The sequence below is a fragment of the Xiphophorus couchianus genome, chromosome 6 (assembly GCF_001444195.1).
Source record: "Xiphophorus couchianus chromosome 6, X_couchianus-1.0, whole genome shotgun sequence".
NCBI classification, from domain to species: domain Eukaryota; kingdom Metazoa; phylum Chordata; class Actinopteri; order Cyprinodontiformes; family Poeciliidae; genus Xiphophorus; species Xiphophorus couchianus.
Genome location: NC_040233.1, coordinates 8,065,094 through 8,091,263, shown reverse-complemented (window position 1 = coordinate 8,091,263; position 26,170 = coordinate 8,065,094). Strand labels below are relative to the sequence as shown.

Here is a 26,170-nt window from a genome sequence, read left to right as displayed (position 1 = left end):
AAGTAGAATTACCTGGAAATAAACAGAAACCACTGTAAGCCTGTAAGGTTTTACGCAGTTCATCAATTAGCAGCCTCTTCTCTCAGCTTTCTTTCTTTTTTTCTCCTTCCTGCTTTTGAATCCAGCTAATCTGTATTCATCCTACCTTTTCTCTGCATCCCTCTCCCATCGGATAGGCAGCCTTTTGATGGCTTTCTGACAACAACAAGCTCAATTTCTTGCTTGATTCACTCGCAATGAACCAGACTCCCTTTTTTTTCTTAATCAATATTTCCATCTGTTTACAGCAAACACAATGAAACATCTGTATGGAAATCAATTAAAGCGCCGTGCATCTAAATGCAAATGCCTCCCTCTGGTTTTTTTGTTTTTTTTGTTTTTTTTTTGAAGCAGAGTGCAAATTACTGAAAAAGTGTTTTGACCACCGCTGAGGTGTGTTTTGACAGTTTGCGTGGATTGCTGAGGCTTTTTGCATTCGCATTCGGAGTGCAGCTGCCTAATAGATCCCCGTAGCGTAACGCTGGATCCCTTTCAGTTTCAAAGCCGCCTGCCGTTTCCAATAATCACGCTCCCGTGAAACCGACGCTCGCGACCGGTCTCCGATCGGACACGCGGTGGAGGAGAGGCTGTTGTGGGAAGCCAGTGTGCGACATGACACTTTCATGCTAAATGAGCTCTTCAGAAGCCTCCCCGGAGCTTCAATGAAAACACACAGAATTCATTTTTAATGATGTCAGAAGTGTGTCTGATCCGCGGGGTGTCAGTCACTGAGGGTTTTTTCGAACATAACATCGCCGCTCAGCATGTGCTAAGTGCTCTATTATTGAGGCAGGCATGCGCGCGCTGAACAGGCCTGGACCCAACAATGCGGTCTGTCTCAGTTCCCCTGCAAACATTTTCAGGTTTGATGTCGTTCAGCAACACAAAAGTAACTTGGGATCTTTGAGGCGGGAGAAAAAAATGTTCTCATTTGTGTTCTTCCAAATTAAAAAGGGGTAGCCCACATTTTGTATTCGGCCCCCTGAGTTGAGACTTTATAGAAGAACGTTTTGCTGTAATTAAAGCTACAAGTTTTTTTGTTTGTTTTTTCTGGAGTAGTTTTTTTTTTTTTTTTTACAGGATTTTCACATCCAAACTTTGAAGTTTAAGCCATTCTTCTTTGTAAAATATATTTAGCTTCCAACAGCAGTAGGTAACTTTTACAAAAATGAAATTTTATTTAATTTTTTACATATTTGTTAAAACTATCCCTATTTCGTGACAGTATTACACAAGTCAGATATTCTGTGAAAAAACTGAGCTCCTCTTTGCGGAAAATTTGAAGAGATTATTTCTCGCGCTTCAGTTTCACATACTTCTTTGAGTTGGTCTGTCTCATAGAATAAATATAATTTATGGAGGTTTGTGTTTGTACTCAGGACAAAATGTATGGATATTATACCGAAGCTCTGTACATGTGAAGGAAAGTTGACAGAACTCGATAGTAAATTGAGTAAACTCTTTAGACAGCTCAGGGATCCTTCAGAGGTTTATTTAACTTTTCCACTCTGTGAAATCTCAAATCTGCTTTGGGAGAATTTGATTATATGTCTAAACTGTTTTCACCCTGACAACAGCAACCAAAAGAATAAAGTAGGGTGTGCTAATAAGTCACTTTGATGTTCATGAGGATTTGATATTTCGAAAATCTGGATTTGATTTTTTTCTTCTTCACTAACGCACTCTTCGGGCTTCCATAAATCCCAGTGATGCCAGTCTGTCCAGGGCCGGCCATCTTGTTTTACAGCTTGCATTTGGTTGAGCTTTGAATTCAGGTCGACTGCCAGAAGGGATGATTGAAATAAAAGTTGTTGTTTTTTTAACATATCCATCGTTTGTCCTTTTAAAAAAGGAAAATAAGGAAAAAAATTGGGCTAGAATTGGTTTTGGGTACGAACATAACCACCAAGAGATTTTATTTTTCAGCTGTTTTGCCCAGCCCTAAAATAAAGTCAGGGAAGCTTATTAACCAAGAACCTCGTTCAGCGATTTCTATGCATCTCCAGACCTTTGAACTTATTCTTTTAGATCATACTTTTAGTTTTCACAAAACGTTACCGGCACGGCAATGAGTCATTAGGTTTAGGGTTTAATTTGTATTTTTTTATATATTTTTTTTAAAGTAGTCTGAGTGGTTTGAAAATAATTTTTTTTGCCCTAACTGAATTTGAAAACTTCTACTTTTTGTTTTTTTTTTTCTTTTTTTTTTATTATAGGCTTGCTTTGTACAGAAAATGACTATGGTCACTGAAAAAAATAATTTAATTGTGACTTTTTTTCCTCCAAATTCTTACTTTAATGCCAGAATTGTGCATGTAATCTCATAATTTTGACATGTTCCCCTCCAATTCTGACTTGTTTTCCCACAGAATTTTGAAATTAGTCAGATTTCTAACTTTAATCTCGCAACTTTTCTTCAGAATTCTGACTTTAGTCTCAGAAATTAGGATTCCGAGATTAAAGTCGGAATCTTTTCGAGAGGCCCTAATCCTCTCGCGTAGCGTTGATATTAAAATTAGCTTACCTCTGAAACATTTAAGCGCGACAGAAAGCAAAAATTACAAATAAAAGATATCTGTTAAGCGCTGAACACTGCCGCTTTTAGAGGTAAATCTAAAAATATCGACAAAAGTCGACATTTTACACGATCTTTTCTGATTTGTTGCTTGTAAGCCTGTTGAGACGCAGACTGATGCATGTAGATGAAGGATGCAGGTGTGAATTCAACAGGGTGTCACGTTGCATACAATCCAGAACTTGAGGGCGACATGTAGAGCACTGACTCCAGACCCTCTGAAAGTCTCTTTGAAGAGAAGCAAGTTGATGAGGGGGAGCAGGATGAGGGCGGAGGGGGGGGCTGTAAGACGCAAGAGGAAAGAAATGGAAGGTAAGGAGCCCGGAATGATGAGGGAGAAAGAGACGTGGGGATGAAGAGATGGCAGCAGTGAGGGGAGCGTGTTTAAATGAGGTCCTGCAAGGCAGTGACAGGAGAGAGTGCACTATAACAAGGGAATAAGAGGCAGAGGGAACTAGACAGAGAGAGAGATGCACAGACAGCAAGAGCTATGAAATCAGTGACAGCCTCGCACAGAAAAATAAGCACAGCCAGAGAGTGAGAAGCGCGGGGAGGAAGAGAGGAAGGCATATAGACAGCTAGGCAAGCAGGCTAAAATGGGAGGAAAAAAAACCTAGTCGGGATGAATTTAACACAGGGAGAATATCTTACAGGGAGAGAGGAGGACATTGGGGCAAAAATATGACAGAATAAGACAGAGAAAAGGATGTGTTTACCAGGGGAATCGATACCGTACAACAGGCGGGGGGGTAAATTGGACGTACAGTAAACAACTGCAGCGAGCGTATCCCGCCCACAACGCCACGACAGGGACCTGCAAAACTATTCCTGCTTTTCGAACTTTTTTTTCCTATTTTGTCACGTTGCAACCTCAAATATGTCGTGTTTTCTTAGGATTTTACCGTTGACGAACACACAGCGCACAGCGCAAAAATGGTCTTGAACGCATGAAAACATTAAACGCATCAAAATTTGAAACAGTTTTTTTGTGGGTCAAACGACTGGCAACAAATGGGCAACAGCGTGGTGTTTGTGTAACTTCAAAGTGAAAAGAAGTGAGACGCGCTTTCCTTTTTTTTTGCTTCGCAAATTAAAATCTAAAAAATGCGGCATAAATTCATAATAAGCTCCAGTCTTGAATTGTTCGGTCTGAGTCAGATTAGAAGGGAGAGAGTAGGCGAACATCCTTTCTAAGTCTTGTTGTGGGTTTTTTTTTTTTTTTTAAAGAACATTTTTTAAATGTAATATACTTTAAAGCTTCAGCTCGTACAGACGTTACACAGACGCAGATCCCAAACAGCGTCGCATAAACGACAAATAACAGACGGCAACACTCATGAGGGTCCTTCTGCCTCGTCACTTTCAGGGTGGGTTACATTTGATCTGCGGTCGAACAGGCGGTACTGTTCATCGAGAACCTCGGTCTCAGTATCAAAGATGATATTCTTCCACAACAGAAGTGATGGCGGCTCATCACTTTGTCATCGTTGCCGTCCCGACCTCCATGTCAATATTGTGTTCTTTATGTATTTTTAATGAATCAGGTACAAGTCCCAACAGACACGTTAATGCATCAGGCTACAGCTTCTGTCCTAATCCTCGGTGCACACGTGGGACCAAGCTGCTGAATCTCCTGACGAACCGAGAGAGAGTTGTAGTTCCCCCTGAGTTTTTTACACTTTAAACAGTTTTGACCAAACCCCCACAAAAATGCATATTTACTGTACATTCATGGAGATACTGTATATTAGCTTTATTTATAACATCATGTCACTATATCTGTTGCTGATTGGTACCATAGCTCACAGACCTTTTTTTAAAAACAGTACACACCAATAAATATAGTTTTATTCATGCGTTTCATATTGCCATGGCACCCCTGGCACCCAATACGGCATATTGGGTGCCATATTGCCATGGCACCCCAAGTTAATAGCCTGCCTACTATTAACTTAGTAGGCAGGCTTGTATACTTAACAAATTGTTGGAAGTTATTGTTTTCCATTGTTAGAGGAAGTGCAAACACAAGTCAAGACTCATGTTTTGAGCTTTCTCTAATATGTTTTCCTCCGACATTACCTCGTCTTTAATTCCGTCTGGAAAAGAGAAAAAAAACATCCACACAGGCTGATGCCGCCACCACTGTGTTTGACATTAGGGATGATGTGTTCAGGATGATGAGCATCGTCAGTTTTCTGCCACACGCAGCATTTTACACCGTAGTCTCTGAAGGGAAGTTGTTGTGCACGATTTTATTCCGGGGTAAGAGAGTAAAAATTAAGTTGAACATGAATGAAGGCCACACTTTTCATATTTGTTTCTCTTGCATTAAATAGGAAAAGACGCTTGAAGTTTGTGATAGTGACTTTTCTTGGAAATGCAAGAAAAGTTTATGAAGTATTCGCCTTTGTTTTGTTTTTAATCGCTTTTATCGGTCTGCCAAGACACGACGAAAGGTCGTGAAATTAAGTTGGACCAGGTTACTGCCATGTTTGATAGAAAAGTAAGAAAATCTAAATCACTGAGCTCTTGGTGGTTCGCTTGGAATCTTTGGAATAAAACTAAAATGGCTGCCTTTTGTTCCTGTTGGAGGCTTTTTCCACCACCTCCCGCCTCTTATTTGAAGCCCTTGTGAGTGAATAAACGTGGCTGATATCTGGACAATTAAGAAACAAACAGCTGAGGATGCATGAAAAGGGAGTTAATCCTTTAAGGGAATACACACTTTACTTAATAGAATGTGAAGCAGTTCATAACTTTATCAGAATTAAAGTAAACAAGGTGTTAAATTGGCGTTAAGCTACCGTCTGTTTGACTTCATTAAACCCGGAAAGGAAAAAAAAAAGAAGGAAATTTTGAATTTTTACGCAGGCATTTTATGTGCACGTTCAGGGTATGTTGTAATGACTCACATACCCTTGTGTTCATATTTTGGAGCAAAGACGGCTCTCGCGCGGTGAGAAATTTAAAGCGGATCGAAAGATCCGTTGTTGTGCCTTCAGGGAGAGAAGGGCTTCGGAGCGGAACCACTTGTGATACCAGAGCACGCTGGACTTGACCTCCACGGCCGCATCGCAGCTGTGGGCAGAATCTCTCCGGCCGGTCGTCTGCGAGAAGCGTCCTCTTGTGCACGGAGGCCGCAGTTGGGTAGTGAGCGTGGACGCTCACCTACACATGCGAGCTGAAGCCGCAGAGAAACACAGAAGCCCGCATCGATAACGCACACTTGACCTCGCGGCTCCCCGTGTTGGGAAGCCGCGGAAGAGAACTAAAGGGAGAGCAGGAAAGCGGCGTTCGCCTTTGCCTCAGAACGTCATGTCAGATGGGAGGTGGGTGGGAGCTGCAGGAGGGTTAACAGCAGATTAGGAAGTAGCAGAGATGAGAGAGAGAGGAGAGGGGAGAGCAAGGATTTGGGAGACAGTTAAAAGAAGGCTGCAAGAGAGAAGAGAATGTTTCATGACAAAATGGGGAAAAGGCTGAGAAAAATGTGGAGAAATGAAGACTGAGACAAAAAGGGAAGGGACTATCACAAAGAGGAGGATGGGTGAAACCGGGGTAACGACTTGCAACGAAAGCTGGGTCATTAACACCCTGCGAGTCTGGAGGTAGGGGGGGGCTGAGGCCGTCTCCTGCTTATCTCTGCTAATTTCCCGTCAGCACCTGGAAATACAATTTAAACAAAGGAATTCTCCCACTTTTCTTCTACCCCTCCAACCTCCACCCTGCCATTACGTCTCTCCCAGCCCTGTCATCATCAGCTCCTGCCTCTTTGCATTCTGCTCTCTCCCTGTCTGAGCTCCTCACACGTCAGACGAATACAGAAAAAGGGAGCGAGACGCGACGGGCGTACATGCGCACAAACACGCTAACGCGGCATCTCTCCCCGGCTGCCTCGCCTCGTCCTGCCTCCGCGTTCTGTCTGGAGGCCATGTCAGGCCGAGCCCTCGGCTTGTCTGAGGGTCTGACTCAGTCCGGGTACGCATTTGCGCTCACAGACGGCCAGTGTCTGTCCGTCTTCACGAGTAGCGTAGTCGGGAGTTCATTTCCACTTTTTCGTCTAATTCATTTCTCAGTCTGTTTACATCTCTTTGTTTGCCGCTTAGAAGTGATTCGTAATGAGAGGAAAAACTGACAAATTAGCTGCAGAATTAGCATAATGGTTTTTAGTTGGCAGGGTTTTTTTTAAACATTACTCGACACCGTTTTCTGTTGGTCGAAAGGAGACAGTGGTGGGAGACGTAAAGCTACAGTAGGTACAGTTTGTGAAAAATATGTCTTTTACATAATTTGTTAAAACTTTCACTCTGTACTCACAGTGTGAAGTGAGACAGATAATATCGAGCTCTTCCATTTCTTCCCATCTGCAGAATTGCTCCACTCTCGGCCAGAAACAACCAATAAGAGCAAAGAGGATGGTCTTAGCGCCGTTAATCATGCTTGTCTATGTGCTTACATGTTATTTACCTTGTATGTTTCCCGTGCAGGAAGAGCATTAAAAGTGCAATTACTCTTAAATAATTATTGGCTTCTGTGTAAATAACCTACCCAGTGCAGTTCATTAAAAAAACATTTTATTTTTTCATTTTTCTTTTTAATTGGTCTTTTTAAACTAGTAGTTCAATCTGGAGAGACTCAGACGGAGATAAGAAGACAATTAGAAGAGTTTATTAACAAACAGAATTTAAAGTCTTTGGCGCTCGGGCCCCGGCTGGGGATAACGGTTATCGCAGCGTTAGCGATAGGCTTCTGATGAGCATCCCCGATGCTGTTAGGAACGTCATCCCCCAGGGCCCGGCACTGGTGGTGGAGGTTGAAGAAGGGTGCGGGCCTCAGGACCAGGCGAATGGAGGAGAAGGGGTGGTGGTGGGTTGAGCTCGGCTGGAGAGCGAAGGACGCCATGAATGAAGGTCCTTATCAGCTGGGACTTGGTCGATGATTGGAGGTGACGTGGCTTGGTCCGGCGTTGATAGGTCGACGATTGTGGGCAGGTCGCTTCAATTAACGGGTCCCAGTGGGGATAAAAGAGTCTTCCAGTTTGAATTTGCGCCTAGGCTTCATTTGTCTCCATTGGTCTGAACCTTTCTGACCAGCTGATCTGGATTTCCACTCAAACAGCGGTGTACCAAGTGAGTCCTCTGTAGCTAGCATACTGCGTGTTTTAGTTCTTTTCCAGTTCACACCCCAGTCTGATCATGGTTCATCAACACGGCCTCTGCTGAACCCGATCGGCTGCCTTGGAGCAGAGACATCTAAAACCCGATTGGAGCTGGATACTCAGGCGCTAAATGAAGAAGGTTAATGAAAGGCAGTGGAGATTTTAACCAACGGGTTAAAAGCGTAATCGGAAAAAGCGACAATATCTCTCGCCAAAGTGAAGTGTGTCTTGCAAACTGCTGTCAGAATGCTAGTTTAGCCCAAGCTTTAATAAGCTCCAGGTACAAATATTGTCTCTGACACCTCTACTGTATTTGAGGCTAATATTAACATAAGAAGTAGATCAACTGATACAGACTGCTGAACAAAATGCAGTGACTAGCTAAGAGCTGATGCTAATGTTTGAATCTTCATTTTACCCTTTAATTCAAAATCCAAACTATTTAGAGAAGTTAAACTTATAATTGTGCACTAGCCATACATTATTTAGACTTTTAGAGATTTCTAAAGCTTCCACTTTACTTATGAAGGAAAAGGGAGCCATTTCACATATTTTGGGGCATTAAAACCACCTTAGAATTATGGTAAAAATGAGCCTTTCAATGTCTCCAATGGACCTTACCAAGCTCCTCCCACAACCGACCCACGTGACCGCAAGTCTCACAAACAGCCTCGCAGCGCGTTGTTTCTATGTAAACATGACTGGATTAGTGCATCATTTCTACCAGATTTTCACAATATATCAGCTACTACAATGGACAGAGGAACTAACAAGTTCCTGTCATCATATGGGAGGAGGTTACTGGTTTCTCAGTCACAAGCTGGTTGCCAACCTGAGACCAGCAGGTGTCAGTCAGTTAAGGTAGATCTGACATTTGGTTTGATGACGTCAATATGAGAAGCTACAGACTGATAGGAGGAACCAAAGAGCTCTGTAAAGGTAAAGACAAATCTTCTGAAGCTGGGATATAATAATTTAATTTCACATAATTATCGTGGTAGAAGCCATTTGTTTGTTAAAATTTTATGAAATATATTTGTTCTATTTGATGTTTGTTGTGAATGACGTAAACTCACAAACGAACGAGGTAATTAGTCCAACGTTTAGAAACTACAGCGGCTGTAATGCGCCACAGCAAAGGGAAACAAAGGTAAAATAACCCGAACAGGTGATCAACTCAAAACCACTCCTACCTTTTTACTCTCTCTCTCTCTTTGTAGTTTAAGCACACCTGTTACCGTGGCAACCGCCTGCGCCCCGCTAGACGAGCAAAGATTACGTTAAAAACATAACATTCAGTCCGTTACGATATCAAGTTTCCAGGCTTGATATTTATTTCTCGATTATTAATCAGCGCTTCCCTGAACACAGCGATGGTTGATTGACTAGCTGTACTTGGTGCTAGCGTGGCTAACAGGAGTAACAGTTTAGTCCAAAGCCTTTTCTGCTAAAATAAAATCTTTAGTGTATGTCAGATACAGACACATTGCATATTGATCTGTTTAGCTAACGTAAGACTGTGTAGCAGACAGGCTTCAAGGTGTAGAAGTTGTATCAGTTCTGCCATTATGCTGAACTTAGCTAACAGGAAGCTAAGTGTGTTTGTGAGACGGCCACGTAGAATGGGTATCAGCCAATGAAAACGGCCCCTGTGGTAAGGCCCATTACTGCTGTTTTCTGCTGGGCGATGCTGCTGCCAGCATGTTGCGGGTCAGAGGGCGTTCCAAAATTAATATCACATCGCTAAATCTGCGTTGTATGAGCTGCTCTTGATATTCAAGATGATACTGCAGTTTTAATAACAGCACAAATTTGCAAACACACAGGCAGAAAGCAGGACTTCCAAAGTTAGGTCTTTTCCCCCCCAGGTTTTTACTTTGTCCCGTCTCCCATCAGTCCGGTCGAATGGGAGCAACATTGTCTTTGCATGGCTTTTGTTTACAAATTACAGTCTGGTTTTTAAAAAAAAAGAAAGCCAATTGCTCCAGAAGAAATAAAATTGTCTGCTTTTTGTCTGGACCAAGCAAACAGCAAACATTTCCTGGTGTGAATTCACAATAATTCCGTAATTCAGTCACTAATTTGCTTTGATGGAACAGGGAGAAGTCTAAACCAGGGCGTCTCTCCAGGACTGGTGGCGTGTTTTCAGACGGGCCTTCCACAAATCCTCTCCTTCAAATGGAGCTTCACACGAAAAAAATGTGAACTATCCCTTTAACAGGCGCCTGGAGGTGACAAGTTTCACTTCACTGGGATGTATCCATTGTGGCTCAGTTAGTCTAACAGAGGTGGGTATCTTGGGGAGGAGTAAAATTTTTCCCGCCACAGATGGGTAGTTAAATGTTTGCAGCTGCATTTCTAATCTCTGTCACAGCAAACTGTTAATGATTTGCGCAAAAAAAAAAAAGAGGCAACTGTGGAATAAAGCTGTGATTTTTTTTACATTTTTTAAACACCTCATTACACATGTACACCGCTCCTAATAGCATGTTGTATTACAAAGTGGGATCACTACAGACGCCATCACAATGGCAGCATTAACGTGTGAAATATGAAATGGTGTCTGTATCCCGATTCACCAGCAGGTTTCACGTTTCAGGTGTGCTCTTTGGGGCGTGTAAAGCTCGCGCTGTTTTGTGTGCCTTTCATTCTTCCTACCTGAGAGACGGGGGCCGGGAGGGGGACAAACTAGACGATGCGTTCGCCGTTATTATTTCCATATGCTCTCACTTAAAACGGCTGGCTAATCCCCGGTCACACGCCAGCAGCGCGCTCAGGATTATCTGTGTTTGTTTTCTCACACCGAGGAGAGATTGTGTTAATCTCCTCAGAGGGGAAAAAAATAGAGAGATGGGGAAAATTAGAAGAAAAAAAAAGAAAAGATAGAGGGTCAGACCGATGTTTTGCCCGTAGGTTTAAAGAAATAAAAGGAAGCTTGAAGGGTTGAGCAAGACGGTGACAGAAGGCAGGAGACAAGTGACAGAGGGGAAGGGAAGATGGCAGACAGAGTCAAAAGGGAGATTTAGCAGGCTCTTTGTTCTCTCAACTCTGCAGCTGGGCTTGTTGGCAGAAACGTCCAAAGCTGTGTTTGTCATCAGACAAATGTGATGTATGATCTTGATTTAGAATGCAGGAAATAAAAAAAGGGAGAGAACTAGCTGCCAAGGACGGCAGGGCGCAGCACGCACACAAACCTGTAAAACAGCACACCGCGATGAACACACAGGAGGAGGCGAAGGGGAATGATATGCAAAATTCATCTTCATTTACATTCGAGCGAAATCTTTATTTCTTTAAATTTTTTTTCACTCAGGTGTAGTAGAGGTAGAGAGAGTCATCACCTTGCTAATTTGAGATCCCACCTTGTAGTTAAAACGCGCGCGCTCACTCACAAACACACGCGGTGGAAATTCGCGCGTGGCCGTGAGCGGGCCTCCTCCAGGAGAGCCGTATTATGTTCTGCCAGTCTAGCATGCGGGCTAGTTGATTAATTTCTGCTTACTGTGAGCCGAATCTGAAAGGGAAATTGAATAGGATTTAGAATTTCAAAAGAGGGACTGTTGGAGCATGACATCACTGGACGCGGGAAGGTCACACTTGTGGAGCGCGTGGGCGTGAAAACACGAGGGCGGTTTGAGGAGACGGTGCGCTGTCTGTGCTCGCACAAGGGCCACGGGCCAATTATGTTTCCTCAATGTCAATCTGTTGGAGGCTCTTCTGCCTAAGTAGATGATTATCTGTAAATGTTCGCCAGATACGCTCTTAGACTTGCTTGTTTTGATTAAAGAATGCCACTGAGTGTAATGATCTTCCTGCTAAAAGTGTATAAATCAGCTAATTCCGGGTAAATGGAATCAGCGAATGTTGTCTGTAGCTGCACGGTGAACTGGTTCAATCTTTTAATTGTCAATGTTATTAATTAATTTTCCACTCCGCGATCAGGCTAATTTCATTGAAACACTTGAATGAAAGCGTTACATGTTTGTATGGGAAGGGATAGATGCTTATCACGAGATGAGAAAATAAGTTAACTCTTAAATGTGTCTCTCTAAGGTTGTATTTTTCTTCCACGGTCACATTTATTTCGGCACCGCAGTGGTCACTTTTTTAGCCTTCCTTTTGGTGGAGTTTTATTTTACTTTTCATTCAATGGTGCTGGAAAATGTCGGAGGGAATGAGGCTTTCAACAAGAATAACTGGTTAACTTGTCATCACAAATAAAACGTTCAAAAAGTTATTCAGTGTTTAAATAAACTTGTTTTATATTAAGTTGAACCAAACAAAACAAAAATCAAGTTAGGTGTACATCAATATAAATTCATCTAATTGTATTTATTAAATGAACTGCGTTTGAAACAGTTTTATAATTTGAAGCTTTTTAAAATATTTTTTTTAATTGAAAACCATTCCACTCAGGTGGCTAAGCTGAATGAAAATAACAATGAGGTTTTTATTTATTTATTTTTTTAAGTAAAACGTGATGGACTAGCGACCTGGCCTGTCCAATGACTGCTGGAAGTAATAGCAAAAAATCCTTTATGTCGGACTTATTTTGGCCAGTATTATTGAATTTATTCCCCCTGGACTTAAAGGCCATAACCAACTTCAACATGTTCCTCCATATGACTAAACCTTGGCTAAGAGAAAGCTAAAAGCTCTGTGCTATTATGATATTCATGCTAAATTTGACGTCTGCCACCTGATTGTCACAACTGATACTGAGACTCATCAGACCAGGCTTTTTTCGCTCACTTTGGCTGAACTTGTGTGAATTGTAGCCTGTTTTCCTGTCGCACCAGCACCAGCCTTGGTGTTCTGCTGCTGTCGCCCATCTGCTTCAAGGCTCAGTGTCACGCGTTCAGCGAATCTATTCTGCACACTTCATTGTTGCAAGTCCTTATTTGTGCTACTGATGTCTCTCTATCATCTGCAAACCATCTGCTCATTCTCCTCTGACATCGAGACTTTGCAAAGAAAACATCTTCATCCTCACAGCTGCCACTCGCCGGGTGTTTCCTCTTCTTCTTTTCCTCACACGACCGTGTGGGATTTCTGATCCTTCAGAAATCAGATATAGACGCGTTTCAGTTTGTGTTTCAGCGCAATTGCAGAAAGCAAACAAGTTCTCAGATTCATTTAAAAACATGCTGTTAGTTCATTTTCTTGGCATGTTGCTGTCAGTCTAAGACAGTCTGAGATCTGCAGGCTCAGGAAGGTCTGAGCTGCTCTGGTCAGTCTCGATGATTTTCAACAGTTGCAGACGCTGAAACTGTTCAAAATCACAAAACAAATGGTGGAGCTTACCAAGCAGCTGCCAAAAGACAGAGTTGGAGGCGAGCAGAAGAGGTCAACCGGTAATCACTTCCCTAAATCTCTGCAGTGTTCATAAATCATAACAGCAGACGTATTAACATTAGTGTTAATATTAGTGGTTTATGATAGAGACTCAGTTATTATAAGTATCTAACGATATAATTAGTTTAATTAGATTTTATGTCTCGGCTCTCGTCTGGCAATAAGTTGCGAAACATACAGCCACATTGTTAAATTACAATTCCTGAGCCTCTATTTCAGGAGCGAAAGGTGTTCAAAATCATGTTTTCGCGAAGCAACACAGATGTATTTTGACTGAGTTGCAGTGTTTTCGTCTTCTTTGATCTTTACCAAATGAGGAAAAAAAGGAAATAGAATTTACAAATCCCCTTACTAAGCAGCCTTGTACTGTGAAAGAAACTGTTTGTTTTTTTGTGAGAAGTGTCGACACTAAAACCTGCTCCTGTGTTCCATTTGTAATAAGATTTACTGAGATCTACCTCAAAATTCAATCTGGCTGCCATAATAAATAGTGCTGGGTGCAGCAATAAACTCGTGCATCTCAACAAAGTCAGCTTCCAGTCACAGGGATGTCTAAATGCATGAAATGTTCACCGAGCACAACAGCTTGCATATCTAAATAGTTTTTTTTGTTTCCAATGTTGAACATCTTTGCCAGGTTTGTGTTCCCAGTTTTAAGGTGAATGGGACATTGCAGCTTTGAATGGAAGAGCCATTCATCAAATTAGGGAGAAACACACCTTTGACTCAAACCTTCACCTAAATATTTAAAATTCCATCACAAATTTGGTCTCTGTTTAAATTCGACTCCTTTTGTCCTTATTTTTAAAGTGTTTCCTTATGCTGTTGTCAAAAACAAAATGTGCTGAAAACTGCAGCTCGAGCTCTGGTTTTTGCCAGCTGTCGGTCAGCGTTAAAATGGAGCCTTGGCGAAAGTTCAAACTGGGAGACTCGACCAGCTTCACCACATCATCTAATCACTACGCTCGAACGCAGCCAATCCGGACCGGAGCTTCACGCCGCTCCAGCCAATCGTCGTCCAAAGACACCTTCAAAAGTCCAAGCTACCCTGGGGTCTTCCTGCTCGTCAGCCGTGCTTCGACCCACCTCCTCCCCTTCTCCACCTTCACCATGAGGGTCGTCCTCCAGGATCCCTTGTGCTCTTCCTCTCCAAGCTCCGCTCCACCACCAGTTTCGGTCCCGGGGGGGAAGACTATCTCGAGCTCGCTGAGCAGACCGCCTGCTCACGGCGATCCTCGGCTCACGGTCTTCTGCCGGGTCCGAGCGCCAAAGAAATTGTGCCATTAAATCTTTTTAACTGCTATTTTCTTCTCCGTGTGAGTCTCTCCAGATTGAATTGAGTTCGACATGAATTTGAGCAAATATTTTCCTTTTCTGTAAGACGTTTGGTCACTGTTTATACTCTCCTGTTTGTGTCGCCTGCCTAAAGCGACGGGTCTTGTGAAACGTCCACGCTGTGTGTTGTATTTTACACACTTCAAACAAGGAATCCTATCTGCAAACGTGCCTTTGTGGAGGAACATGCGCCATTTTCGCTGCGAAAAGGTGGCGACTATTAAAATAATGAGGAAATAATGTATTTATTTTCCTGACTCATCACTGCTCCCTCTGCTCATTTGCGCCCTAACCAGCTCCGCCGCGGCAGCTTGAGGAGCGCTCTTACTCGCTCCCCTGCTGGTTGAATCAGGCGAGAATAGCGAAGTTAGAATGTCGTGTTTACCAATTTTAACAATCCCTGCTGGTTTTTTTTTTTCTCTCATGGGTTGTTAGCTGCTAGAGAATGCTTGTTGGTATATTTATATAGATTGTGCATAAATCCTTGGGAAACTGATCAGAAATATGAAAAAGTCAGCTTTTGTTGCTTTATTTATTTATTTTTATTCCTCCCCTCAAAGGTTCCTTCTGTGGAAACGTCTTTCTGTCAAAGACTTCTTTTTTTTTACCTTCTTAAGTAAATAGATGCCTTCCTGCTTTCTCATTCTGCACTTCCCCTTCCACATCAGTGTTAAACTAATATTAAGAATTTAATATTCCGCTAAATCACTGCCTTGGCCTTGGGTGAAGGTGGAGATCTGAGGGTTAATGAAGTCTGCGTTCCTGCTGCCAATTTCAGGTTGTAAGAGAGACATCTCCGCCCGCAGCCTCGGGGATGCTCTGGTGCGGATCTAGCTTGGCTTTCATGTGTGTGTTCTGTTCTTACAGCACGAAATCCTGAAAAGACCCCAGCTTATCCGGACTTCTCGTACAGTGTCTTGGAAAAGTTTTCAAGCTCCTGGAACTTTCCCACATTTCCCACATCTTTACAGCCTCGACCGTCGATGTGTTTGGTAGAGATTCGGTATGATAAAGTGGTGCATAATTGTGAAGTTAAAGGAAAGTGACGTGTTCTTTTCACATTTTCTTATTCTAACAAAAAAAAAAACGTTAAACTGTATTGTCTGCATTCAGTGCTGTCTACCGAGTTCAAGTCTTAGTATGGAGGATGTTATTTCTGTTACCTAGCAACCCAAGTGACGCTTCAGGACGCTTGGTTTTACCGCTGTATGCATTGCGCAACGGCTGCTGGGAAAGACAAGTGTGTTGTTGTCGACTTATCATCCAGACACCACTCACTGCATTCTTGTTATTTGTGCAGGAGGCTCCACTTCTGCTTTTCATGAAACGTTCACTGAGCACAACAGTTTGAGCACAACAGTTTATGGTTGTACAATTGGGGTGGCCAGCAGCAGCTGTGTCACTTAATTTTAAAGTGACAAGAGGCTCTTAAATGGAGCTCAAACTACGCCGCACTGACCGGACTAAAATCTCATTATCCAAGAATGGTTTTGTGCAAAATAATGTAATAAACATGTTTTGTTAGACCTATCCTAACTTGTTCGAGGAACCATAATAGGTCACCTTTAAAGACTAGACTGAGAATGTGCCGTTTCAATAAAGTGTAACCTTTGGGAGATTGAATCAGACATACATGGTTGGATGGATGTAAGCCTCACACGAGCTAGCGGTGGATAAACCCATAGCACACCAGAATAACGGTTGCAGTGCCTGCATGGTAACTGATTCATGTTGGGGCCCATGAGGGTAGGAGGATGTGTGCGCTGCGGTTTGACACACACACAGAGTCTACAGGGAAGGAGAGAAAAAAAAGATTAGAGTTGGTTGATCGGGGAATAGGTGATGGAGTGTGTGAGGTGGTGACGGAGCGGTGGCAGAGTGATGGAGCTGGATGGAGGGAGGGGGTTGATGAGTGTGCGCTCACAGTGTAAGTGACACCTCTCCTTCTTAGACAGATTGTCTCGTTCTCCCAGTAATGTGGGCCCCGTTAGAGCGCATTCTCCCTCCATCTACCCTCCTTCCACACATCCACTCCATCATGATCTCCGTCTCTCTGTCTTCCGTGGCAGCTCTTTTTGTTTGTTGTTGTTGTTTGTTTTGATTTTTTTTTTTTTTTTTTTTTGCGCCTCGGAGAAGCTCTGCAAATTGCCTCCACTGCGCCGTCTTTCTACTCTCCCTTATTTTTCTGCATAATTTTTAATCAATCCCGATTTCTGTCTAAAACCGCAAATTTTATGGGGTTTTTTTTTGGGTCTTCTTTAAGGCTTGGAATGGGAAAAAATAAACACAGAGCAGAAGGAGAGAATATCAATACTTATCCTTCTGACTGGATCACATGAGTGATTTTTTTTTTCTGTTTTGCTGACAGCGGAAATTCCACCAGAAGTCCCGTTTATAATTCATCCAACATGATTTATTTATAAATTTTTCCTTTCACCCAATCCCAGCGAGACGAATCACATACATTGCTTCCCTTAAAGACACATTTTGAGCAAAAGACAGAGGCTCAAAAGAAGCACTTGTACACCCACTCGTCCCTCAAACAGATATTCTGAACCAGACTCAAAACGTGTTGCTTTTCTGAAATTTAATCAGCAGCAGGTGCATGACGGTGGGAGACAGTAGATGTGTGTGATTACTCGTGCGTGCCTGTCCCCTTGCTAACAATCATCTCGACGAACCAGATCAGAGGCTGTCTCTTCGCTTCAGAGCCGCCGTGCTGGCAGGAGAGTGGCGCACAATCACACAGAGACCTCAGAAAAAAACAGAAACGACAGAAGAAAAAACAGGCTTCATAACTTCTCTGCCCGAGTCTCTATCCCAAATGAAATCTCTTACACCTGCATAAATGCAAGTATACAAGGGAATTTATGATGCTCCTTATATCCAGGTACAGGTCTCCATAGTGATGGGGGAGTCTCCATGGAGATGGAGATTGTCTTCTAAACTAGGGAAGCGTTGTTTGTGAAAAATAGGATGGGATGCTTTCGTTTGTGCTTTCATCATCGGAAGCTCTAATGTTTATGGAAATGATCTGCCGACGTAACATCTGTACAGCTCAGCAGATGCTGTGCAGTTCTGCAAAGAGTGCAACTTAACTTTTACCTCTGAAACAAACCCTACCAACACTTTTATAACTTGCTTTTTTGTTTGTTTTGTTTTTTTTTTTCCATTCAAATGCAACGACATATCTCAGAGTTTCTGGCAGTACTGCAGGAGCAAACAACAGGCTAAAACCTCCAAAAAGGAAAATGTGGTTCCACTGTGCCGCTGTTACTCACAGATGAGTCAAAAATACCCAAACATAAGCTACTAAATATGTAGTCGCATCAGTGACTGAATATTAAAGATGCTCTTGGACTTTGTGCCAGGGAATACATTGCCAATACTGGATGGATCAATACTAGATGTTATACTGTTGAATTTAAGCCATTCCATTGTGCTTCTTGTTATACATTTAGCGTCCCCACCTGGCTGGAAGGTAAAACTCTACTCCATTCTGAAGTTTTTTGCAACTTCTGAGTTGTCTTTGGTTGTAATTGGTCTTTATTTAGCTCTTGATGATCCATTTAACCAGATTTACTATCCGTGGGGAAGTTGTGATGGTGTGCTCAGCGAGGGGTACAGCTTTAGTTTCCCTCCACACGCGACATTTATTTTGAAAACCTGAAAATATGGCCTTACAAGTTAAATCTTAAAACTTCACAAAAGAGCTTCGTTACAGAATCTCTAAGATTATAGACGTTTGTGATGAAATCAAGCACAGGTGCCTAAACTCGTCACAATAGCAAATTTTGCTGGATAATAAATGGCCCCAGAAACGATTGTGATAAATGTGTTAATATCACGACCATTTTCAGGCCATGTATTGATAATGGCATAACAATGCAAGTTTGCCCTCTTAAACTTTAATTTTTTAAAAAGCACTTAATGCAACTGAAAGATATTTTAAATATCCAAAATCAAAAACCAATAAATAAAACAGAATTAAAAACCACTTACAACCAAAACAATGACTAATATGGATTATGAAAAGGCTGTAAGTAAAATTGCAATTAAAAATAAATAATAGAATGGAAATGATCGAGCTAATTAAAATTTGAAATTAGATTAATGACTTGCTGTGACGGGCTTACAGATAGAGTTGCTTAAAAGTGATTTCATTTAGGGGTATCAGAGCAAATGAGTCTAAATGCAAATGCATAAGGAAGCTGCTCCTACCAGTTCACACCAACACATTGAGGAGTTTTTGCCAGCGCAGTGGGAAGAAAACAATGCTAAAGCTAAAAAAAGAGACAAAACTGGATTGGCTGCTCAGTGCAGCCCTGCTAATCTCTCAACTCCCACAAATACACGCAGCTTCTTGGCAGAGTTTTCCTCAGCTGTACGTTCTGTAGTCTCAGCATGTCAAAAAGTATCCAAACATCAACTCGGAGCGACATGCAAACACATAGTCACATCAGTGGCTGAGTTCTGAAGAGGCTTTTTAACTTTTGAGTGTCAGGAATCTCGTTGGCGATGCCGTAGCATCGCCGCCTCATGAATGCATTTTCTCACTTCACACACACACAAATAAAGCCACCATCTGAGAAGCCGCCCGCCCACAGCAACCTTCAAAGAAGCCTCTTTAGAAATCCAAATGTCACAACATGGAAGGTAACCGTGAGATTATTTCCCTCCAAATTGTTCCGAGCCGATTCTGGACGTGGCCGCTCTCCCTCTCTGATGTGCTGATACCGTTCATTATGCGCCGTCTTGCGGATTTTGATATGTGATTCAGCAGCCGTCCGTGGATAATTTGGTGTGAGAATTAGTTCAAATGAAAGTGCAGATTGTTGGATTTGATGTTTAAAACATTGGTATTTACGCCTTTTCTTGCTGTTGAGAAAAAATATATATTTAAGTGCTCATATTCTTAAATCTTTTTATCTGGGCATTTTTTAAACCGTTTTTTCATTGCTCTCCCCACAGCCTGTAGACTATGAGAGCCGGAGCTCCTATTCCTTCTCAGTGGAGGTCCTGAACCCCATAGTGGATCCTCGTTTTCTACGCCGTGGCCCTTTCAAAGACAGAGCTTCAATCCGAGTGGCTGTGCTAGACGCTGATGAGCCCCCGAGGTTCTCCCGATCCAAATACCACATGGACGTGTCTGAGAACTGCCCACCAGCCTGCACCGTGGGCCGGGTCAGCGCCGTAGACCCCGATACCGGTCTGACTAATAATATCAGGTAAGGCATAAGGCGTCTAAATGAACTGCTAGTGATGTTTGGCTTTGTTTTTGAGGAACAAAACCATCCAGTTTTTTTTCTCGATTCATATTTGTAGGTCAAATATGTGGAAGAGCATTAGTGCCAATGGAAGAAAAAAACAAATTCGAACTTTTTACTTTACTTTTCAGGCAAGGCGCTTTTATTTGTTTGGCACATTTTATGCACACATTTTATGGAAAAAAAAGTCAAATCAGACTTTAATCTAGGAATTCTATGATTAGGGCTAGAAGGTAAAACATTTCAAAAAGAGGAGTACATTTCCACTAAAACAATCAGAAATTTTTAGATTAAGCTCAGAAAGTTTTCTAAAGCAAAATAGGACATTTGAATTTCAAAAGTTGAAAAGATTTGACTTTTAAAACTGTACAATTTCTGTGTTTTTTCTAGAAAATTTGTTAGATTATCTGAAACTTTCTGAGTTGACTGGTGGAAATTTACTCCTCCCGAGTTTTTTTCTAGCATTTTTTTTTTTTTACTTTTCAAACTCTGAAATTAAAAAACTAAATTCTTGAAAAAGTTTTGCTGGAATTTACTCCTTTTCTTTCTTATGTACAATGGCCCTATTGCACTGTGGTAGTAGCTAAGGATTGGCACAGCAGGAAGGAGTCACAGCAAAAAAACACAGAAGCAATGATTTAAGAAAAACACAGAAAGTATTTAAAGTTAGTGGCATCATCAGCTATATCCTGTCTAGAAGCGAGATAAAGTATAAAAACAAAAGCACAAGGCCAGAACCAATTTGTTAAAGGCAAGAAACACAAGTTTATAGCATCAAAAGCTCTCAGTGGTTACATCTAGGATTAAGAAGTAGCTAAGCAAATAAGTTCTAGACCAGGGGTACTTTCCACAGAAAGAAAGGCAAGAAAAGTACACAAAGGCAATCATAACAGTAACTTTCTCAGAAGTACTAGACTTGGTGTACTTTCTACAAGAAAGAAAATGAGGAGGTAATGGCATCAGTACTTCAGTCAATACATTCATCCACAAAACAGATAATCGCATAAGCCAGGTGCACTTTCTATACATAAGTCAACTACACTGTATAAAAAGGTTCTGCACTTTAATTTTCATTTGTGGGAGAGCCTGACTTAAGAAGTTTAAAGTAAAGAGAAATAAAAAAAAAAGCAAATCAACTCCAAAAAACCATGTCCCAATTAAACGCAAAAGCACTAGGAGTGAAGATGTGGGGAAGAATGATAGCCGGTATATTGCTGGAGATCTTTTGATAATCCTTTTCACTTCAAAAAAAGCCCCAATCTGCCACGATAATCTCCCCATATTAATTCCTTGGCCATTTGAATGCCGTCCCCCTTATCGCTCCTTCACACACTTGCCCCGGCCGCTTCTTTCACTCCGTGCCCCGCTTGCTTCCTTCCTTTCTTTTGCTGGGGCACTTTTTTATTTTTTTGTTACCCCTCCTCATCTCCCTCACCTTTCTTCTGATAACTTTTTCCTCTCTTTCTCTCTCTCTCTCCGCTTCAGATTCTCAATAGACCCTCAGTCGGATCCGGAGGCCCTGTTTCGTATCAGCCCAGAGACCGGCCTCATCACCACGGCGATGGAGCTGGACCGCGAGCGGGAGCACTGGCACAACATCACTGTCATCGCCAGCCAGAGAGGTCAGAGGCCACATCGCTGCGTCATTAGAGCGTTTTTTCTTCTTCTTCTTTTTACTGGGTTATGTCTTCTACCGAAATCATTATTTCGTTTAAACCCTGACACCTGGACCCAATGACGACTAAGAGGTTTAGCGGAGAAAAACTCGACGTCGTACAATGTCTGAAAAGCTTGGTATCCTTTGTGAGTTGCTGCTTGCTAAGCGGCTTAGCCTTCAAGTCATCAAGCCGTGAGGGGATGCTGGTTGGCCGCAAGACCGATTTGTTACAGCGTGCCTGAAAATCAGTAGATCTATACGGTGTCGGTTATCCGACGCCGCAACAGATCCCTTCCCCACAGGAATACGAGCTAACTCGCCGCATTAAAGCAGCATATTAAAGACAGGCATTGCTTTCCTGGCACATTGTGATTGCAAAATGGGAATGATAAACACCTACAGCGTCAAAGCAAGTTATAGAAAAAGAGTCTGGCACACCGAAGAAAAACAAAAAAAACCCAACAGACATCTGAAGTCGATGTTGTGGAGCTTACAATCATGCATGAAAGGTAATTTTGTAAATAGATGTTTTTGAGTGATTTGTTTTAAGAAAGCAATAAGTGCCAGCGTAGAGCCTTTCGAGTAATTTGTGTTGTACCGCCTCGTGCCAACACACAAATCTCCTGCAAGCCAAACAGTGCATTAATATGCTGCAAAGTCTTGCATGCTGTTTCAAATTCTGCGTGCAAAAGCATAAAGAACGCAAAATTTAATAAAAAACAAAAGGAACTTCTGTACATAACAAAAGTATTCACACCCTTCAGACTTTTCACATTCCTTTATGTTCTAATAACAGACTTTAATGTTACGTCACTGGGATTTACCGTGGTGGACCAACACTGAGTTGTCCATATCAAAGAAGTGGAAGGAAAATTCTACATTTGTTTCAACATTTTGTACAAATGAAATCTAAAAAGTGTGGCTTACCTTTGTGTTCACCTCGCCTTAGAAACTGGCATATTTGCTCATTCCTCTCTTTACCCAACAGCTCAATTCAGTAACATTGGGTAGAGAGAGCCGTGAACATGTTACAGAGTCTCAGTTGGATTCAGGCTTGGACTTTGACTGGGCCGTTCTAACACATGGATATGCTTTGATCATATAGCTCTGGCTATATGTTTGGTGTCACTGGTCTGGATCTATAGTGGATCTTGTCTCCTGTTGGAGACCCGGGGAAATATTTTTAATTAAAAAGGTAAAAGAAAATAAGCTAGTTGATACAAAGTATTATTATTTTTTTTTTGTCCTTTTGTTTTGTCATTAAAGCAGCAGCATGTAGCTTAAATATGTTTTCTATATATTTGTCAAAACCGTCACCATGTCGTGACAGAATAATATGAAACAAATAATTTGTGAAGAAATGGAGCTCTTCTGCCTTCCCCCTGTGGTTCTACTGTCATCTGAACCAAAACACAGCGCCATCAGATCCAGGAGGAGGGTCTTAGCACTGCTAAATGCTAAGGCTAGTTAGCATGGCCACCTATGACGGCGGATAAATTATTTTCCATCCGCCATTAGCACATTGAGCAAGCAAGTACACAAGGATGATTAACAGCGCTGAGACTTTCCTCCTGGCTCTGAATGGTTGTTTTTGACCAACTATACGGTAAAATTCTGGCAACCGCAGCTGCCCATAATTTACTGTAAATAAGATACTTTTTTTTTTACAGTGAATCACAGTTTATCTTTCTCATGTTAAAACTGTTACAACATGGTAACAGTTTTACCAGTATGTGAAAAACGTATTTTTGTAAAACTTACATTATGTTGCTTGAAGTTGCTTGAAAACTACATGTTATTTCTTAATTCCCCCGTCCGTCCCTCCCAAAAATTCAAATGTTCCTTTAAGAAAAGGTTGACTTTTGTCTTCTTTCACAATTTGCACATTTGGCTTTGCTCTAAAACTCAAAATTTGATTTTTTTTCTTCTTTAATATAACTATACTAGAACATATGCAGTATGGCTTTATGAAGATAACCTAATTACCCTAAGAATATATCTAAGAATATATTTGAGCGTACAACTAATGCTATCTAGTCAACGCATTCTGCCACCGGAGCTGTGAATCTCTGCAGCTCCTCCAGAGTCACTCTCTAATTAATGCTGTTCTTTCCTGGCCTGTTGGCATAATTTTGGTAGGTTTGTTCTCTGATGTTTTCTAACATGAACTTTGACAATTAAATCACTAGGTTTGTGTTTACCACAATGTAGAAAAGAAGGAAAACGCATAAAGGCTGTGTAGTTGAATAAAAAGGAAGCTATTTCTCCAACCCAATAAGTGGAAAAATAGACCAAGTTGTATAGACGTCGTTTCTCATTCACCACAGGTAATTTTACTGGAATGAACCACAGCGAAAGTCTGACAGCAGCACTGCATCACCATCATCATTAGCTAGCAGTGAAAAGCCAGCTGTGGCTGCTAATTCAAATAAAACACTGTTTCTGTTTTAGCTCACCTCACCTTGTTAGCTTTTTAGATTATCTCTGTGAAATATAACTAGCAAAAAGAAAAGAAAAAAGCCTCAGCTGAGAAAATGGGAGCAATGAAGTGAGATAATAGCACCTCATTTTGACGTTAAAGACAGCTCCTCTTCTAAACCAAACATCGCTTTTATGCCTTATCAAATCCAAACTTTTTCTCATCTGCCAACAGTGTGGGGGATCACAAAAACAGCTAGATGAATCATCTTATTAGTCATTCAGTAGTTCTATAGCGCTGGCAATCATCCTTGCTGTCAGGTTCCAGACTCAGATTGCACGTGCTATACGGGTTATTGAGCAGACATTGACAAAAACAAGAGTCTATAATCTGCTTTATTTGTCTTGGTATTCTTAGAATCAACACCAGCTTGTTGGTAAAACCTGGCTCAGTTCCAGTAGCATTCTTTTTTTTTTTGGCTGGCTGCAATTCATTAAAGCCCCAAACAACGCGATCCATTTTTAATTTTTATTTCTGTACAAGCGAGAGAGCATTGTTAAATAATGTCGCCCACTGCGTGCAATGAAGGAAAGTTGCTTTCCTGCCAAGTCCTGTCCCGGACGAAGCTAATCTTTGCTTAAAATCTACTCAGGGCTGCTTGTGGCAGGAGAGCGCCGGTACAGCTGAGGCGGCTGCACAGCGAGCTCCTGTCTTGAATAATGAACTCTATCTAATAAACAGACTGTTGGTGGTTGTGTTGACACACACACAGTGGGAGCTCTGCCATGGCCACAGGCAGGCCTGTTCACCCAGTGGCATTGCGGCTACAGCTCATTTTCAGCTTTCTCGGTCGAGGCAGGGAGCGGTCGCCGCCGTCCCGTGACGCATCGCTGCTCCTCCGCGTTCGAAATGTGTTCATCTCGCATTCATAGAAAGCGTGGCGTCAGGTTGGCCGCCCAGATAAACAAGTTCCAGTGATGTTTGGAGCTTTTTATACAGCAGGCTAAAATGTAAAACGGGCGAATAGCGAGGGGACTTTACACGTTTGACACTCTGCCATTGGAACTTTATGGCCGAGCGCGAGGATAGCCAAGTGATTGTGGAGTGGAAAAGCCAAAGCCAATCCATTTAAACTGCACCCTTGTGTGACGCACACCGACTGCTCTCGACATTCCTCTTTGCCTGACATCTCTCGTTCTTAAAGGAAGGAACGCGACACTTTGAGGAGCGTTGGCTGCGAATTGAACGCTTTGATGCGCAGAGATCGGACCGCCATAAAAGCATCCAGATGGGATCCTGGGAGCCACAATATGAGCCAAATAAGACCAAATGTACCACGGCTCTGTTAGCCAAATGACTGCTGGCTAATGGGATCTGAGAATTGTTGAGGCTTTTTGGACAAAGACTAAAATGTTTGATCGTTCCTACGAGGACAATTGCACGGACTTAATGAAGCGCAAACCTGCACTCAATTGTGTGTGTTGTTTTTTCCCCCCATTTGTTTGTGTTCATATAATTTTTCCAAATGCAGGTCAATGGGTTGATGTTTTGGTTGGCAACATTAAAATGTCTATTTCTGCTCTTTGCCTTTCCCAGACAATCCCAGCCAGGTGTCCAGAGTTGTGGTCGGAATAGAGACGTTAGATCTCAATGACAACGCTCCCGAGCTCGATAGGCAATACTCCACGGCCTTGTGCGACTCATCCAACGCTGGCCAGGTCAGTATGGGTTTAAATGAACTTTAAAACTGGATTTAAATTGTTGGTGGGAAAGTCTAGAAACTGAGAATATTGTCCAAATATTTGGGTGCTGTGGTGGCGCAGGGGTTAAGCACAACCCACATATGGAGGCCTTAGTTCTCTACGTGGCCGTCGCAGGTTTGATTCCCAGCCTGGTGACCTTTGCCGCATGTCTACACTTTCTCTCATTACCCACTTTCCTAAATAAAACCTAAAAGAAAACACTATATCCTGTTTTTGTTATTTTTATTGTTATTATTATTACCAATCATCCTGAAACATATAGGATTTCCCGCAGTGTATTATAAGCCTGGTGGGCCACCAGGCTTTACTTGTGCCCCCACCAGGCTAAGCATTGCTTATTTACTTAAGTTTTTTTTTTTTAATGTTAGCATTTTTTAAGATTTTATAGTTTTAATTTTTAAATGTTTTGATAACACATAATTATCAAGTGATATTTTCAAATTTCCTGTGGTCAGCTTTAAATATTTTTTAACTCTAAAACATGATGGGGCCGCTGGATGAATGACTGCCTTAGCACCCAACCACCGGGCTTAGCAAGTTTTCTGGGGGAAACCTTAAACATACAATGTATAAGTCATCATTTGGTTACAAACATGCCCAAATCA

At 41.9% G+C, this 26,170-nt stretch overlaps 1 protein-coding gene across 3 annotated transcripts in view; it reads left to right on the top strand.

Annotated features, from left to right (window-relative positions):
- Positions 1–26,170, top strand: part of cdh24b (cadherin 24, type 2b) — a 239,028-nt gene that overhangs the window by 184,143 nt on the left and 28,715 nt on the right. For all 3 annotated transcript variants that reach the window (XM_028021099.1, XM_028021098.1, XM_028021100.1), the window contains 3 exons: positions 19,431–19,687; positions 21,212–21,348; positions 25,399–25,520. In XM_028021099.1, the coding sequence (XP_027876900.1) occupies positions 19,431–19,687; positions 21,212–21,348; positions 25,399–25,520 (516 nt within the window). The remainder of the gene's footprint in view (positions 1–19,430; positions 19,688–21,211; positions 21,349–25,398; positions 25,521–26,170) is intronic.